Genomic DNA, 16,430 nt, shown 5'->3' with positions numbered 1-16,430 from the left:
ACTGTGCAATGCCAAGAGGAGTCCTCCTTGAGTTGAGTTTTACAGCCTCTCCAGGTCACCTTCATTTTAGGACTCTTTTCTTCATGGTGCCTTTGTACCTTCCCAGGACAGTATTTATGATGAAATGGAAGAGAAGTGGTCAAAACAGAAGGCGAAATGGAAGAAGGATGAGAAGTTCGAGCGAGAAAATATCCTGCTACAGCAAAGTGAGTACAGAAACTCTAGCTTTTTTGATGACAAGTGCATTAAAAAACTGCCATGAAGTTTGGTCTTGACTTGAGGAAGGTGGCCTTGGGCTTACCAAGGGTGAAGGGCCACATGCTAGATACCTGAATGGAAGGTGCCCAGAGTTTTCATGAAAGCAAAATGACAACAAGGGTAGGGTCTTTTTTGAAGTTCAGGCATCTGATCTAAGAGAGTCTAAGCCTGTACCTTCTGAAACTCATTTGGTCCAAGTTTGCCCATGATGGCTGGAACAAATGTTAGAATCCTTGTAGGGAGTGCAGACTTATTATCTAGAAACAGATGAACCCAAAGTTCCAAGAGTTCTTTAGTTAGAATGTGAAATGTTCACTTGCATGTGGGCAGGGGGCAGATAGGAACAACACAATCCATTATACTAAGAGCTTCTATATTCCCACGTCTTCCAGAAGGAAGTCACACTTGGTAAATATTTTTAATATTTCCAACAATTAACACAGAGCTTGCACCATACAAAGTATTCTATAGGTGTACCTCCCACCACCATTGAACTGGTTCATAAAAGGAAAAAAGAAGAGAATTTGTAGAGACTACTCCAGGCCTAGAAGACTAGTTGAGGTAGGAGTGGGACCTCTACAGACCTATTCCACATTCCACGCCAACCACATTTATTTCAGATTTAGTTGATTTTAACAAATTACTCATTTAAATGCAGATACGCCATGGGAAAATTAATTCACATTCTGGTGGGCACTCTGGACTGCCAGAAGGTAATATGAAGACCCCGGAGTTAAGGCTGGGGAACGGGAGGGGGAGCTGCTCCTGTCTGGGGCTTTACCTAGAATTCTAGTGCAATAGAACCCAAGTCATATCCCAGATTCTAGCTACTCATACAACTCTCATCCCATGTTGCCAAAGTCTAAGTAAAGATGTAACCGCCAGTTTTGGAAGACCAGAATTCAGCTGCTCACCATCCAGCTCAGTCAGAGGCTTACGCTGTCAGACCAGAGACTCCCTGTCCATCCCCAGAATTGCAACACTGAAATCTGTGTTTCCCTCCACCCCTCCTTCCTCTTGTTTGATACTGGGGCTCTACTGGCAGGTTTCCTGCCCAGGAAAAGAGCTGAAGCCTACCTCTACCCCAGCACTAAGTACAGGATGAATTTTATTGCTGGCAAAGTAATGTTAGCCAAGAGCTTTATTTTAAGATAAGGATATCCATGATAGCATAGTGGTTATGTCAGCAGAGGGAATGGACAAAATAAAAAGCAACAGATTCAAAATGAACTACACACAAAAGAACCAGAGATGTTGGTGGTAAATCCCATATGACTAATGTGATTGAGGACAACCACCGTGCTTACCTCACCCTCAAGCACCTTCAGGTGAGTGTCAGAGGCCGAACACCAGGCTGCAATGACCTTGAGTCTGACACAGTCTGGAATTGCTTTTATCTTTAGATATTCTGGGTTTATCATTGCACCTGCTTTTCCCATCTTTACACATATATGTGCTTTCCTGTCACTTCCACAGAAAAAAAGATGACCAAAAAATTCGAATTGGAGTCAGGAGAAGAAGATAAGAAAATAAATGAATCCTGCAGTGCTGTCTTTGAGAACTTCATTCAAGAGAAGGAGGTAACTCAGCCCAAAGCACCTTGGTGATTGAATGGGTAGTCCAGGTGGTACACCCAAGTCCCCAGATGTGCCTCCATAATTAGGTGATCTTTTTGTCTTTCTGGGCATAATCCTCCTCTCCCAGCTTTCTGGAAATGTATGCAAATAGACTGACAGTCTTGCTGTCCTTTAGCTGGACAATCTTCCCACAGGCTAGACAGTCTTATCAAAGGGTTCTTAGAACAAAAATTTTACTTAACTGGAAATAGCAGAATGCTAAACATGCAGAAACTGAAATTCCTTATTTTGCCAAAATCCCATCTCTGAATATCCTTTTCATTCCTCACTGTAGCTGTTATAGCTGTAGTGCTATTACTGGGCGCTAGGGCAGGTACAGGTTTAACTTTATGGGAACTTGCCAAAACTATTTTCCAAAGTAGTTGTACCATTTTTTTCTTGCATCTTAGATATATTGGAATTCTAGTTGCTGTATATCCTCCACAACAATTAGTTTTGCTAGTCCTTTAATTTTGGCCATTCCAGTGGGCATGAAGTGGTACTTCATTATGGTTTTAGTTTCCCTGATGACTAATTATGTTGGGCATTTTCTCATATGCTTATTGGTCCATTCATATATGTTCTTCCATAAAGTGCCTGTTCAAGTCTTTTCCCATTTGAAAAAGTAGGAGGTGCTTACATTTTTATTTTTGATATGTAGGAGTACTTTTATATTGTGGATACAAGTTTTTTTTGCCAGATATACATGTTGTAAATATTGTCTGTCAGCCTGTGGTTTGCCTCTTCATTTTATTAATGATATATTTTGATATACAGAAGCTTTACGTTTTGATGAAAGGCAATGATCATTTTTTTACTTTTATGGTTACAGATTTTTGTGTCCTCTCTATAAAATCATTGCCTATTCCAAGGTCATGAAGATATTCTATTTTTTAGAAGCTTTAAAATTTTAGCTTCTATGATTCTATGATCTATTTTGAATAATTTTTGTGTATGAAGTGAAGTGTAAGAGTCATGGGTCATTTTTGTCTTATGGATATTCAGTTGTCCCAGCATCATTCTTTAAAAATACTTTCCTTTCCCCATTGAGTTGCCTTAGTGTCTGATACAGTTTAGATTTGTGTCCCTGCCCAAATCTCATGTCAAATTGTAATCTCCAATGTTGGAGAAGGGGGTCTGGTGGGAGGTGATTGGATGATGGGGACAGATTCTCCCCCTTTCTGTTCTCGTGATAGTGAGTGAGTTCTCAAAAGATCAGGTTGTAGCACTTCCCCCTTCTCTCTCTTTCTTTTGTTCCAGCTATGTAAGACAGGCCTCCTTCCTCTTTACCTTCTGCCATGATTGTAAGTTTCCTGAGGCCTCCCCAGCCATGCTTGCAGAAATGTGAGCCAATTAAACCTCTTTTCTTTCTTTTTTTTTAATTCTTTTTTTAATTTATTATACTTTAAGTTCTAGGGTACATGTGCACAACGTGCCGGTGTGTTAAATATGTATACGTGTGCCATGTTGGTGTGCTGCACCCAGTAACTCGTCATTTACATTAGGTATATCTCCTAATGCTATCCTTTCCCCCCTCCCCCCACCCCACGACTGGCCCTGGTGTGTGGTGTTCCCCAACCTGTGTCCAAGTGTTCTCATTGTTCAATTCCTACCTATGAATGAGAACACGCGGTGTTTGGTTTTCTGTCCTTGCAATAGTTTGCTCAGAATGTTGGTTTCCAACTTCATCCATGTCCCTACAAAGGACATGAGCTCATCATTTTTTATGGCTGCATAGTATTCCATGGTGTATATGTGCCACATTTTCTTAATCCAGTCTATCATTGATGGACATTTTGGTTGGTTCCAAGTCTTTGCTATTGTGAATAGTGCCGCAATAAACATACGTGTGCATGTGTCTTTATAGCAGCATGATTTATAATCCTTTGGGTATATACCCAGTAATGGGATGGCTGTGTCAAATGGGATTTCTAGTTCTAGACCCTTGAGGAATCGCCACACTGTCTTCCACAATGGTTGAACTAGTTTACAGTCCCACCAACAGTGTAAAAGTGTTCCTATTTCTCCACATCCTCTCTAGCACCTGTTGTTTCCTGACTTTTTAATGATCACCATTCTAACTGGTGTGAGATGGTATCTCATTGTGGTTTTGATTTGCATTTCTCTGATGGCCAGTGATGATGAACATTTTTTCATGTGTCTGTTGGCTGCATAAATGTCTTCTTTTGAGAAGTGTCTGTTCATATCCTTCGCCCACTTGTTGATGGGGTTGTTTGATTTTTTCTTGTAAATTTGTTTAAGTTCTTAGTAGATTGTGGATATTAGCCCTTTGTCAGATGGGTAGATTGCAAAAATTTTCTCCCATTCTGTAGGTTGCGTGTTCACTCTGATGGTAGTTTCTTTCGCTGTGCAGAAGCTCTTTAGTTTATTTAGATCCCATTTGTCAATTTTGGCTTTTGTTGCCATTGCTTTTGGTGTTTTAGACATGAAGTCCTTGCCCATGCCTAGGTCCTGAATGGTATTGCCTAGGTTTCCCTCTAGGGTTTTTATGGTTTTAGGTCAGACATTTAAGTCTTTAATCCATCTTGAATTAATTTTTGTATAAGATGTAAGGAAGGGATCCAGTTTCAGCTTTCTACACATGACTAGCCAGTTTTCCAAGCACCATTTATTAAATAGGGAGTACTTTCCCCATTTCTTGTTTTTGTCAGGTTTGTCAAAGATCAGATGGTTGTAGATGCGTGGTATTATTTTTGAGGGCTCTGTTCTGTTCCATTGGTCTATATCTATGTTTTGGTACCAGTACCATGCTGTTTTGGTTACTGTAGCCTTGTAGTATAGTTTGAAGTCAGGTAGTGTGATGCCTCCAGCTTTGTTCTTTTGGCTTAGGATTGTCTTGGCAATACAGGCTCTTTTATGGTTCCAGATGAACCATAAAAGTAGTTTTTTCCAATTCTGTGAAGAAAGTCATTGGTAGCTTAATGGGGATGGCATTGAATCTGTAAATTACCTTGGGCAGTATGGCCATTTTCACGATGTTGATTCTTCCTATCCATGAGCATGGAATATTCTTCCATTTGTTTGTGTCCTCTTTTATTTCGTTGAGCAGTGGTTTGTAGTTCTCCTTGAAGAGGTCCTTCACATCCCTTGTAAGTTGGATTCCTAGGTATTTTATTCTCTTTGAAGCAATTGTGAATGGGAGTTCACTCATGATTTGGCTCTCTGTTTGTCTGTTATTGGTGTATAGGAATGCTTGTGATTTTTGCACATTGATTTTGTATCCTGAGACTTTGCTGAAGTTGCTTATCAGCTTAAGGAGATTTTGGGCTGAGACGATGGGGTTTTATAAATATACAATCATGTCATCTGCAAACGGGGACAGTTTGACTTCCTCTTTTACTAATTGAATACCCTTTATTTCTTTCTCCTGCCTGATTGCCCTGGCCAGAACTTCCAACACTATGTTGAATAGGAGTGGTGAGAGAAGGCATCCCTGTCTTTTGCCAGTTTTCAAAGGGAATGCTTCCAGTTTTTGCCCATTCAGTATGATATTGGCTGTGGGTTTGTCATAGATAGCTCTTATTATTTTGAGATACGTCCCATCAATACCCAATTTATTGAGAGTTTTTAGCATGAACGGTTTTCGAATTTTGTTGAAGGCCTTTTCTGTATCTATTGAGATAATCATGTGGTTTTTGTCTTTGGTACTGTTTATATGATGGATTACGTTTATTGATTTGCATATGTTGAACCAGCCTTGCATCCCAGGGATGAAGCCCACTTGATCATGGTGGATAAGCTTTTTGATGTGATCCTGGATTCAGTTTGCCAGTATTTTATTGAGGATTTTTGCATCGATGTTGATCAGGGATATTGGTCTAAAATTCTCTTTGTTTGTTGTGTCTCTGCCAGGCTTTGGTATCAGGATGATGCTGGCCTCATAAAATGAGTTAGGGAGGATTCCCTCTTTTTCTATTGATTGCAATAGTTTCAAAGGAATGGTACCAGCTCCTCCTTGTACCTCTGGTAGAATTCGGCTGTGAATCCGTCTGGTGCTGGACTTTTTTTGGTTGGTAGGCTTTTAATTATTGCCTCAATTTCAGAGCCTGTTATTGGTCTATCCAGGGATTCAACTTCTTCCTGGTTAAGTCTTGGGAGGGTGTATGTGTCCAGGAATTTATCCATTTCTTCTAGATTTTCTAGTTTATTTGCATAGAGGTGTTTGTAGTATTCTCTGATGGTAGTTTGTATCTCTGTGGGATCGGTGGTAATATCCCCTTTATCATTTTTTATTGCATCTATTTGATTCTTCTCTCTTTACTTCTTTATTAGTCTTGCTAGTGGTCTATCAATTTTGTTGATCTTTTCAAAAAACCAGCTCCTGGATTCACTGATTTTTTGAAGGGTTTTTTGTGTCTCTATCTCCTTCAGTTCTGCTCTGATCTTAGTTATTTCTTGCCTTCTGCTAGCTTTTGAATGTGTTTGCTCTTGCTTCTCTAGTTCTTTTAATTGTGATGTTAGGGTGTCAATTTTAGATCTTTCCTGCTTTCCCTTGTGGGCATTTAGTGCTATAAATTTCCCTCTACACACTGCTTTAAATGTGTCCCAGAGATTCTGGTATGTTGTGTCTTTGTTCTCATTGGTTTCAAAGAACATCTTTATTTCTGCCTTCATTTCGTTATGTACCCAGTAGTCATTCAGGAGCAGGTTTTTCAGTTTCCATGTAGTTGTGCTGTTTTGAGTGAGTTCTTAATCCTGAGTTCTAGTTTGATTGCACTGTGGTCTGAGAGACAGTTTGTTGTGATTTCTGTTCTTTTACATTTGCTGAGGAGTGCTTTACTTCCAACTATGTGGTCAATTTTGGAATACGTGCGATGTGGTGCTGAGAAGAATGTATATTCTGTTGATTTGGGGTGGAGAGTTCTGTAGATGTCTATTAGGTCCACTTGGTGCAGAGCTGAGTTCAATTCCTGTATATCCTTGTTAACTTTCTGTCTCGTGGAACTGTCTAATGTTGACAGTGGGGTATTAAAGTCTCCCATTATTATTGTGTGGGAATCTAAGTTTCTTTGTAGGTCTCTAAGGACTTACTTTATGAATCTGGCTGCTCCTGTATTGGGTGCATATGTATTTAGGATAGTTAGCTCTTCTTGTTGAATTGATCCCTTTGCCATTATATAATGGCCTTCTTTGTCTCTTTTGATCTTTGTTGTTTTAAAGTCTGTTTTATCAGAGACTAGGATTGCAACCCCTGCCTTTTTTTTGTTTTCCACTTTTTTGGTAGATCTTACTCCATCCCTTTATTTTGAGCCTATGTATGTCTCTGCAGGTGAGATGGGTCTCCTGCATACAGGACACTGATGGGTCTTGACTCTATCCAGTTTGCCAGTCTGTGTCTTTTAATTGGAGCATTTAGCCCATTTACATTTAAGGTTAATATTGTTATGTGTGAATTTGATCCTCTCATTATGATGTTAGCTGGTTATCTGTTCATTAGTTGATGCAGTTTCTTCCTGACATTGATGGACTTTACAATTTGGCATGTTTTTGCAGTGGCTGGTACCGGTTGTTCCTTTCCATGTTTAGTGCTTCCTTCAGGAGCTCTTGAAAGACAGGCCTGGTGATGACAAAATCTCTCAGCATTTGCTTCTCTGTAAAGGATTTTATGTCTCCTTCACTTATGAAGCTTAGTTTGACTGGATATGAAATTCTGGGTTGAAAATTCTTTTCTTTAAGAATGTTGAATACTGGCCCCCACTCTCTTCTGGCTTGTAGAGTTTCTGCCGAGAGATCCACTGTTAGTCTGATGGGCTTCCCTTTGTGGGTAACCCAACCTTTCTCTCTGCCTGCCCTTAACATTTTTTCCTTCATTTCAACTTTGGTGAATCTGACAATTAGGTGTCTTGGAGTTGCTCTTCTCGAGGAGTATCTTTGTGGCATTCTCTGTATTTCCTGAATTTGAATGTTGGCCTGCCTTGCTAGGTTGGGGAAGTTCTCCTGGATAATATCCTGCAGAGTGTTTTCCAACTTGGTTCCATTCTCCCTGTCACTTTCAGGTACACCAATCAGACATAGATTTGGTCTTTTCACATAGTCCCATATTTATTGGAGGCTTTGTTCATTTCTTTTTACTCTTTTTTCTCTAAACTTCTCTTCTTGCTTCATTTCATTCATTTGATCTTCAATCACTGATACCCTTTCTTCCACTTGATCGAATCAGCTACTGAAGCTTGTGCGTGCATCACATAGTTCTTGTGCCATGATTTTCAGCTCCATCAGGTCATTTAAGGACTTCTCTACACTGTTTTTTCTAGTTAGCCATTCGTCCAATCTTTTTTCAAGGTTTTTAGCTTGTTTGTGATGGGTTCAAACATCCTCCTTTAGCTTGGAGAAGTTTGTTATTACTGATCATCTGAAGCCTTCTTCTCTCAACTCGTCAATTCATTCTCTGTCCAGCTTTGTTCCATTGCTGGTGAGGAGCTGCATTCCTTTGGAGGAGAAGAGTCGCTCTGATTTTTAGAATTTTCAGCTATTCTGCTCTGGTTTCCCCCCATCTTTGTGGTTTTATCTACCTTTGGTCTCTGATGAAGGTGATGTACAGATGAGGTTTTGGTGTGGATGTCCTTTCTGTTTGTTAGTTTTCCTTCTAACAGTCAGGACCCTCAGCTGCAGGTCTGTTGGAGTTTGCTGGAGGTCCACTCCAGACCCTGTTTGCCTGGGTATCACCAGGAGAGGCTGTAGAACTGCAGATACTGCAGAACAGCAAATGTTGCTGCCTGATCGTTTCTCTGAAAGCTTCATCTCAGAGGGGCACCTGGCTGTATGAGTTGTCAGTTGGCCCCTACTGGGTGGTGCCTCCCAGTTAGGCTTCTCGGGGGTCAGGGACCCACTTGAGGAGGCAGTCTGTCCATTCTCAGATCTCAAACTCCATGCTGGGAGAACCACTACTCTCTTCAAAGCTGTCAGACAGGGACGTTTAAATCTGCAGAAGTTTCTGCTGCCTTTTGTTGAGCTATGCCCTGCCCCCAGAAGTGGAGTCTACAGAGGCAGGCAGGCCTCCTTGAGCTGTGGTGGGCTCCACCCAATTCGAGCTTCCCAGCTGCTTTGTTTACCTACTCAAGCTTCAGCAATAGCAGGCGCCCATCCCCCAGCCTCACTGCTGCCTTGCCATTCGATCTCAGACTGCTGTGCTAGCAGTGAGCAAGGCTCCGTGGGCATGGGACCCTCCCAGCCATGCATGGGATATAATCTCCTGGTGTGCCGTTTGCTAAGACTGTTGGAAAAGCACGGTATTAGGGTGGGAGTGACCCGATTTTCCAGGTGCCGTCTGTCACGGCTTCCCTTGGCTAGGAAAGGGAATTCTCTGACCCCTGGTGCTTCCCAGGTGAGGCGGTGCCCCACCCTGGTTCAGCTCCCAGTCCGTGGGCTGCACCCACTGTCCTGCACCCACTGTCTGACAAGCCCCAGTGAGATGAACCTGGTACCTCAGTTGGAAATGCAGAAATCACCTGTCTTCTGCGTCACTGATGCTGGGAGCTATAGACTGGAGGTGTTCCTATTTGGCCATCTTGGAAACTCCCCCTAAACCTCTTTTCTTTATAAATTACCCAGTCTCTCAGGTAGTTCTTCATAGAAATGTGAGATCAGACTAATATAGTGTCTTTGCTGTATTTGGGGTGTTAGGACTCTCCGTTCTGTTTGACTATTTTTCCATACTTAGGTCAATAACACATTGTCTTGACTACTGAAGTTTGAAATCGGGTAGCAAAGGTTATCTAGCTTTGCTATTGTTTTTCAAGATTATTTTGCCTTTCCACATGCTTTGTATTTTTACATAAATGTTAGAACTAGCTTGTCAATTTAGAATTAGCTTATCAAGGAAGTTTGCTGATATTTTGACTGGGATTTCATTGAATATAAAGATCAATCTGTGGCGAGATTAATTCTTAAGAGTATTGAATCTATCCACTGACTTAAGAAAAGCTTTTGATGAAAATATAATTTCTTTTAATATTTGTCAGTGAGATAAGGTTGAACATAATTAAGATTTTCATTAACTTCAACAAGTCATGTCACTAGTTTATAATGTGTGCTTCATTATAGCAGTGTCTAAGCTTTGGTGAATATTATATTCCTGAATCCTAGTCTGGCTTTCTTAACTCCCTAGAAGATGTGCCAGAACCACAGTGCTAACCTTTTCCTAATAAAATTGTTTTTAGGAGCTCTTGAAACAACATCAAAGTGACACCTTGCAATTAGAAGAGCTGAGAAAAACCAAAGAGGTAAGCTTTTTCATCCTTTCCTGTGGACTTGGTATATTACAAATACACCAGTAAAATAACAAGCTGTCAGTATAATGGAATCGATGATAATTTCCCCAAAACCAATAAGAAATGGAAGACCTAAAGCTGAGTTTACTGGATTCAATAAGTTAAAAAGAATTTTTGAAATTATCTGTAAAATAAAGCCAGTGGGTCTTTTTAAAGTCTGATTTGAACAAATAGATCAGCAATATACTATGTGATCTTCAATGTTGAATGACTTTCATTTCTAGCAAGGTTCAAACCACAAATGATCTTTCAGTTATAAAACACCAAGTTCTTCCCTTTGAGCTCTGAAAAGTATAAAACTGTCTCCTTTGGAACTCTGTCACCAAGCCTGTCCTTAAACTCTGAATGTACCTCACACATGATAACTTCCTCAGGGACTCTATTCTGGGGCAAATTATGGCAGTCTGTGGGAGACAACTGAAGAGGAGCTGTTCAAATCCACAAGGTGATGTGTGATTCTTCCATCACTGAGAATTTGACTTGGATCCAGAATGGACACTTTTGAGAAAACATTAGTTATTATGAAGGCATTGTAAATGAATTCTATCTTAGAGCCCAGGCAGGGCTTCAGCATTATGGAAAGGCAAACAGACTGTGGTGTCCTACAAGTTCAAGAAATGGGCTTTGGAGGAAGATATACCCAGTGTATTATAATAACTATTTTCATGAGCTTGTCTACGAATTCTGTCATTTGTGTCATGTCTGGGCCTGTTTCTCTTCATTGATTTTTCTCCTCATTTATGGTCATATTTCCTTATTTGCATGCCTGGTAAGTTTGGCTTGGATGTCAGTCATTTTGGTGTTTACCTTGTTGGGTGCTGAATATTTTTATATTCCTTTAGATATTCTTAAGCTTTGCCCTGGGATGCAGTTAAGTTGCCTGGAAACAGTTTGATCCTTTCAAGCCTTGCTTTTTAAGCTTCGTTGGGCAGAACTAAAGCAGTCTTTAGTGTAGAACTAATTTTCCCCACTATTGAGGTAATACCCTCTGAGTACTCGACACCATACCCTCTGTATGAGAAGGATTTTCTACTCTGCCTGGTGGGACCATGAACTATTCCCAGCCTTGTGTTGGCCCTGGGGATTGTTCCACCTGCTCCTCGCTGATGGTTCATTCCTCTAACCTCGTCTCTTTCTATTTCTTCCCTACATCACTCCACCCCAGAGGCACTTGCCTCCTTGCTGTTCCCTTAACAGGCCAGGATGTTCCTACCTGGGGGTCTTTGATATTCTCTCTTCCTGAAAAGCTCTTTCCCAGATATCCACATGACTAACTTCCTTTCCTCCTCCGGTTCTTTATTCAAATGCCACCTTCTCAGAAGCTGCCCAATTTAAGGGCTCCGCTCCCTTCCCAACACTTGCTTTTCTCCAAATGGGATGCCACTGGAGGTTTTTGAGGAGAGAGTGTCATTTGGGAAAATAACTGTGGCAGCAATGTGAAGGAGAATCTGAAGAGGCAAAATGATGGGAGGCAGAACCTATTAGAAGGGTCACCTCCCCTTTACACCTCAACCTGACTTCTGCTCCAATCCCAGCCATGGAAACTGTTCTTGTTAAAATCACAAGTAAATTCCGAGTTGCCAAATCCAAGGAATGCTTCACCTTACTGGACATGAGCAGTATCAGGTGCAATTGATCACTCTCTCCTTGCAACATTCACCTGTCTTAGCTTTCATGGGCTTCTGGTGTTTCCTTCACCTCATTGGTCACACCTTCTCAATCTCCTTTACTAGAACTAGAACTCTGCTTAAAACCCTTCAATGGCACCCCACTGTTCTCCCACCTACTTTCTAAGTCCTGGAGTATTTTGAGGCTTGTTCCCAGGCCCCACTTCTCTTCTTTATCTCCCGTTTCTCCTTTGGTGAGCTCATCTGTTCACACAGATGTAAAAGCCATCTCTGTACTGATAACTTGGGTTGATACCTCCAGCCTTGCCTCTCTCCTGAGCTCCCGGCTTGTACATCCAACTGCCCATTTGACATTTCAACATAGGTGACATACAGACACCTCAAAATTAACATGCCCATTTCCACACTCTCAATTTTCCACCAGAGATTTAGCCCCCAAATTGTCAACTCCCTCAGCTGTTCTAAGCCTAGACCTGAAGTCATCCTTGATTTCTTCTTTCCTTTCACTCTCCCAAATTCAACCCAGCAGCCTCAGCCGATCCTCTATAACATAATCCAAATTCATCCACGTCCCTCCAACTCTGTTGTCACCTTACCCTAGTCTATTGTTTCTCACCTACATGACTATAGTATTCTGCTCCTTAGTTCCATTGCTTTCCCTCTTGCCCTTCCAATCCATCCCCATGGAGCATAATGTAAACAGTAAGATACGTGCATTCACTTCTCTGCTTAAAACCCTTCAGTAGGTCCCCATTGTTCTTAGGTTACCTTGTCCTCTCAGGTGCCACCAGGCTCCCCTGTATTTCCTCACTATGGCCCTCTATCCTTACTATCTCTATTCCAGCCATATTGGTGTTCCTTTGGGTCCTCAAACAGAATGAGAATTTTGCATTTTTTTATTATACTGTAAGTTTTAGGGTACATGTGCACAACGTACAGGTTTGTTACATATGTATACATGTGCCATGTTGGTGTGCTGCACCAAGTAACTCGTCATTTAACATTAGGTATATCTCCTAATGCTATCCCTCCCCCCTCCCCCACCCCAAAACAGGCCCCGGTGTGTGATGTTCCCCTTCCTGTGTCCATGTGTTCTCATTGTTCAATTCCTACCTCTGAGCAAGAACAAGTGGTGTTTGGTTTTTTGTCCTTGCAATAGTTTGCTCAGAATGATGGTTTCCAGCTTCATCCATGTCCCTACCAAGGACATGAGCTCATCATTTTTTATGGCTGCATAGTATTCCATGGTGTATATGTGCCACATTTTCTTAATCCAGTCTATCATTGTTCAACATTAGGGTTGGTTCCAAGTCTTTGCTATTGTGAGTAGTGGCGCAATAAACATATGTGTGCATGTGTCTTTATAGCAGCATGATTTATAATCCTTTGGGTATATACCCAGTAATGGGATGGCTGGGTCAAATGGGATTTCTAGTTCTAGACCCTTGAGGAATCGCCACACTGTCTTCCACAATGGTTGAACTAGTTTACAGTCCCACCAACAATGTAAAAGTGTTCCTATTTCTCCACATCCTCTCTAGCACCTTTTGTTTCCTGACTTTTTAATGATCGCCATTCTAACTGGTGTGAGATGGTATCTCACTGTGGTTTTGATTTGCATTTCTCTGATGGCCAGTGATGATGAACATTTTTTCATGTGTCTTTTGGCTGCATAAATGTCTTCTTTTGAGAAGTGTCTGTTCATATCCTTCGCCCACTTGTTGATGGGGTTGTTTGTTTTTTTCTTGTAAATTTGTTTGAGTTCATTGTAGATTGTGGATATTAGCCCTTTGTCAGATGAGTAGGTTGCAAAAATTTTCTCTCATTCTGTAGGTTGCCTGTTCACTCTGATGGTAGTTTCTTTTGCTGTGCAAAAGCTCTTTAGTTTAATTAGATCCCATTTGCCAATTTAGGCTTTTGTTGCCATTGCTTTTGGTGTTTTAGACATGAAGTCCTTGCCCATGCCTATGTCCTGAATGGTATTGCCTAGGTTTTCTTCTAGGGTTTTTATGGTTTTAGGTCAGACATTTAAGTCTTTAATCCATCTTGAATTAATTTTTGTTTAAGGTGTAAGGAAGGGATCCAGTTTCAGCTTTCTACATATGACTAGCCAGTTTTCCAAGCACCATTTATTAAATAAGGAATCCTTTCCCCATTTCTTGTTTTTGTCAGGTTTGTCAAAGATCAGATAGTGTAGATATACGGCATTATTTCTGAGGGCTCTGTTCTGTTCCATTGATCTATATCTCTGTTTTGGTACCAGTACCATGCTGTTTTAGTTACTGTAGCCTTGTAGTATAGTTTGAAGTCAGGTAGTGTGATGCCTCCAGCTTTGTTCTTTTGGCTTAGGATTGACTTGGCAATGCGGGCTCTTTTTTGGTTCCAGATGAACTTTAAAGTAGTTTTTTCCAATTCTGTGAAGAAAGTCATTGGTAGCTTGATGGGGATGGCATAGAATCTATAAATTACCTTGCGCATTATGGCCATTTTCACGATGTTGATTCTTCCTACCCATGAGCAATGGAATGTTCTTCCATTTGTTTGCATCCTCTTTTATTTCGTTGAGCAGTGGTTTGTAGTTCTCCTTGAAGAGGTCCTTCACATCCCTTGTAAGTTGGATTCCTAGGTATTTTATTCTCTTTGAAGCAATTGTGAATGGGAGTTCACTCATGATTTGGCTCTCTGTTTGTCTGTTATTGGTGTATAGGAATGCTTGTGATTTTTGCACATTGATTTTGTATCCTGAGACTTTGCTGAAGTTGCTTATCAGCTTAAGGAGATTTTGGGCAGAGATGATGGGGTTTTCTAGATATACAATCATGTCATCTGCAAACGGGGACAATTTGACTTCCTCTTTTCCTAATTGAATACCCTTTATTTCCTTCTCCTGCCTGATTGCCCTGGCCAGAACTTCCAACACTATGTTGAATAGGAGTGGTGAGAGAAGGCATCCCTGTCTTTTGCCAGTTTTCAAAGGGAATGCTTCCAGTTTTTGCCCATTCAGTATGATATTGGCTGTGGGTTTGTCATAGATAGCTCTTATTATTTTGAGGTACATCCCACCAATACCTAATTTATTGAGAGTTTTTAGCATGAAGGGTTGTTGAATTTTGTTGAAGGCCTCTTCTGTATCTATTGAGATAATCATGTGGTTTTTGTCATTGGTTCTGTTTATATGCTGGATTACATTTATTGATTTGTGTATGTTGAACCAGCCTTGCATCCCAGGGATGAAGCCCACTTGATCATGGTGGATAAGCTTTTTGATGTGATCCTGGATTCAGTTTGCCAGTATTTTATTGAGGATTTTTGCATCGATGTTGATCAGGGATATTGGTCTAAAATTCTCTTTGTTTGTTGTGTCTCTGCCAGGCTTTGGTATCAGGATGATGCTGGCCTCATAAAATGAGTTAGGGAGGATTCCCTCTTTTTCTATTGATTGCAATAGTTTCAAAGGAATGGTACCAGCTCCTCCTTGTACCTCTGGTAGAATTCGGCTGTGGTCCTGGACTTTTTTTGGTTAGTAAGCTAGTAATTATTGCCTCAATTTCAGAGCCTGTTATTGGTCTATTCAGGGATTCAACTTCTTCCTGGTTTAGTCTTGGGAGGGTGTACGTGTCCAGGAATTTATCCATTTCTTCTAGATTTTCTAGTTTATTTGCATAGAGGTGTTTATAGTATTCTCTGATGGTAGTTTGTATTTCTGTGGGATTGGTGGTAATATCCCCTTTATCATTTTTTATTGCGTCTATTTGATTCTTCTCTCTTTACTTCTTTATTAGTCTTGCTAGCAGTCTATTAATTTTGTTGATCTTTTCAAAAAACCAGCTCCTGGATTCATTGTTTTTTTGAAGGGTTTTTTGTGTCTCTCTCCTTCAGTTCTGCTCTGATCTTAGTTATTTCTTGCCTTCTGCTAGCTTTTGAATGTGTTTGCTCTTGCTTCTCTAGTTCTTTTAATTGTGATGTTAGGATGTCAATTTTAGATCTTTCCTGCTTTCTCTTGTGGGCATTTAGTGCCATAAATTTCCCCTACACACTGCTTTAAATGTGTCCCAGAGATTCTGGTATGTTGTGTCTTTGTTCTCATTGGTTTCGAAGAACATCTTTATTTCTGCCTTCATTTCGTTATGTACCCAGTAGTCATTCAGGAGCAGGTTTTTCAGTTTCCATGTAGTTGTGTTGTTTTGAGTGAGTTTCTTAATCCTGAGTTCTAGTTTGATTGCACTGTGGTCTGAGAGACAGTTTGTTGTGATTTCTGTTCTTTTACATTTGCTGAGGAGTGCTTTACTTCCAACTATGTGGTCAATTTTGGAATACGTGCGATGTGGTGCTGAGAAGAATGTATATTCTGTTGATTTGGGGTGGAGAGTTCTGTAGATGTCTATTAGGTCCACTTGGTGCAGAGCTGAGTTCAATTCCTGTATATCCTGGTTAACTTTCTGTCTCGTGGAACTGTCTAATGTTGACAGTGGGGTGTTAAAGTCTCCCATTATTATTGTGTGGGAGTCTAAGTCTTTTTGTAGATCTCTAAGGACTTACTTTATGAATCTGGCTGCTCCTGTATTGGGTTCGTATATATTTAGGATAGTTAGCTCTTCTTGTTGAGTTAATCCCTTTACCATTATGTAATGGCCTTC

General features: G+C 40.7%; 1 protein-coding gene across 9 annotated transcripts in view; it reads left to right on the top strand.

Moving 5' to 3' along the window:
- The window catches only part of FLACC1 (flagellum associated containing coiled-coil domains 1), a 78,280-nt gene that overhangs the window by 54,488 nt on the left and 7,362 nt on the right, over window positions 1-16,430 (top strand). For all 9 annotated transcript variants that reach the window (XR_010129673.1, XM_055379399.2, XM_019022112.3 and 6 more), the window contains 3 exons: window positions 107-206; window positions 1,735-1,838; window positions 10,055-10,117. Coding sequence is in view for 8 of the 9 variants with exons in the window: in XM_055379399.2 (XP_055235374.1) it covers window positions 107-206; window positions 1,735-1,838; window positions 10,055-10,117 (267 nt within the window). In the remaining variant the exon portion in view is untranslated. The remainder of the gene's footprint in view (window positions 1-106; window positions 207-1,734; window positions 1,839-10,054; window positions 10,118-16,430) is intronic.

Source organism: Gorilla gorilla, chromosome 11 (assembly GCF_029281585.2).
Source record: "Gorilla gorilla gorilla isolate KB3781 chromosome 11, NHGRI_mGorGor1-v2.1_pri, whole genome shotgun sequence".
Taxonomy (NCBI): Eukaryota; Metazoa; Chordata; class Mammalia; order Primates; family Hominidae; genus Gorilla; species Gorilla gorilla.
Note: the sequence above shows the minus strand (reverse complement) of the source record. Positions and strands in the feature narration are given on the sequence as shown.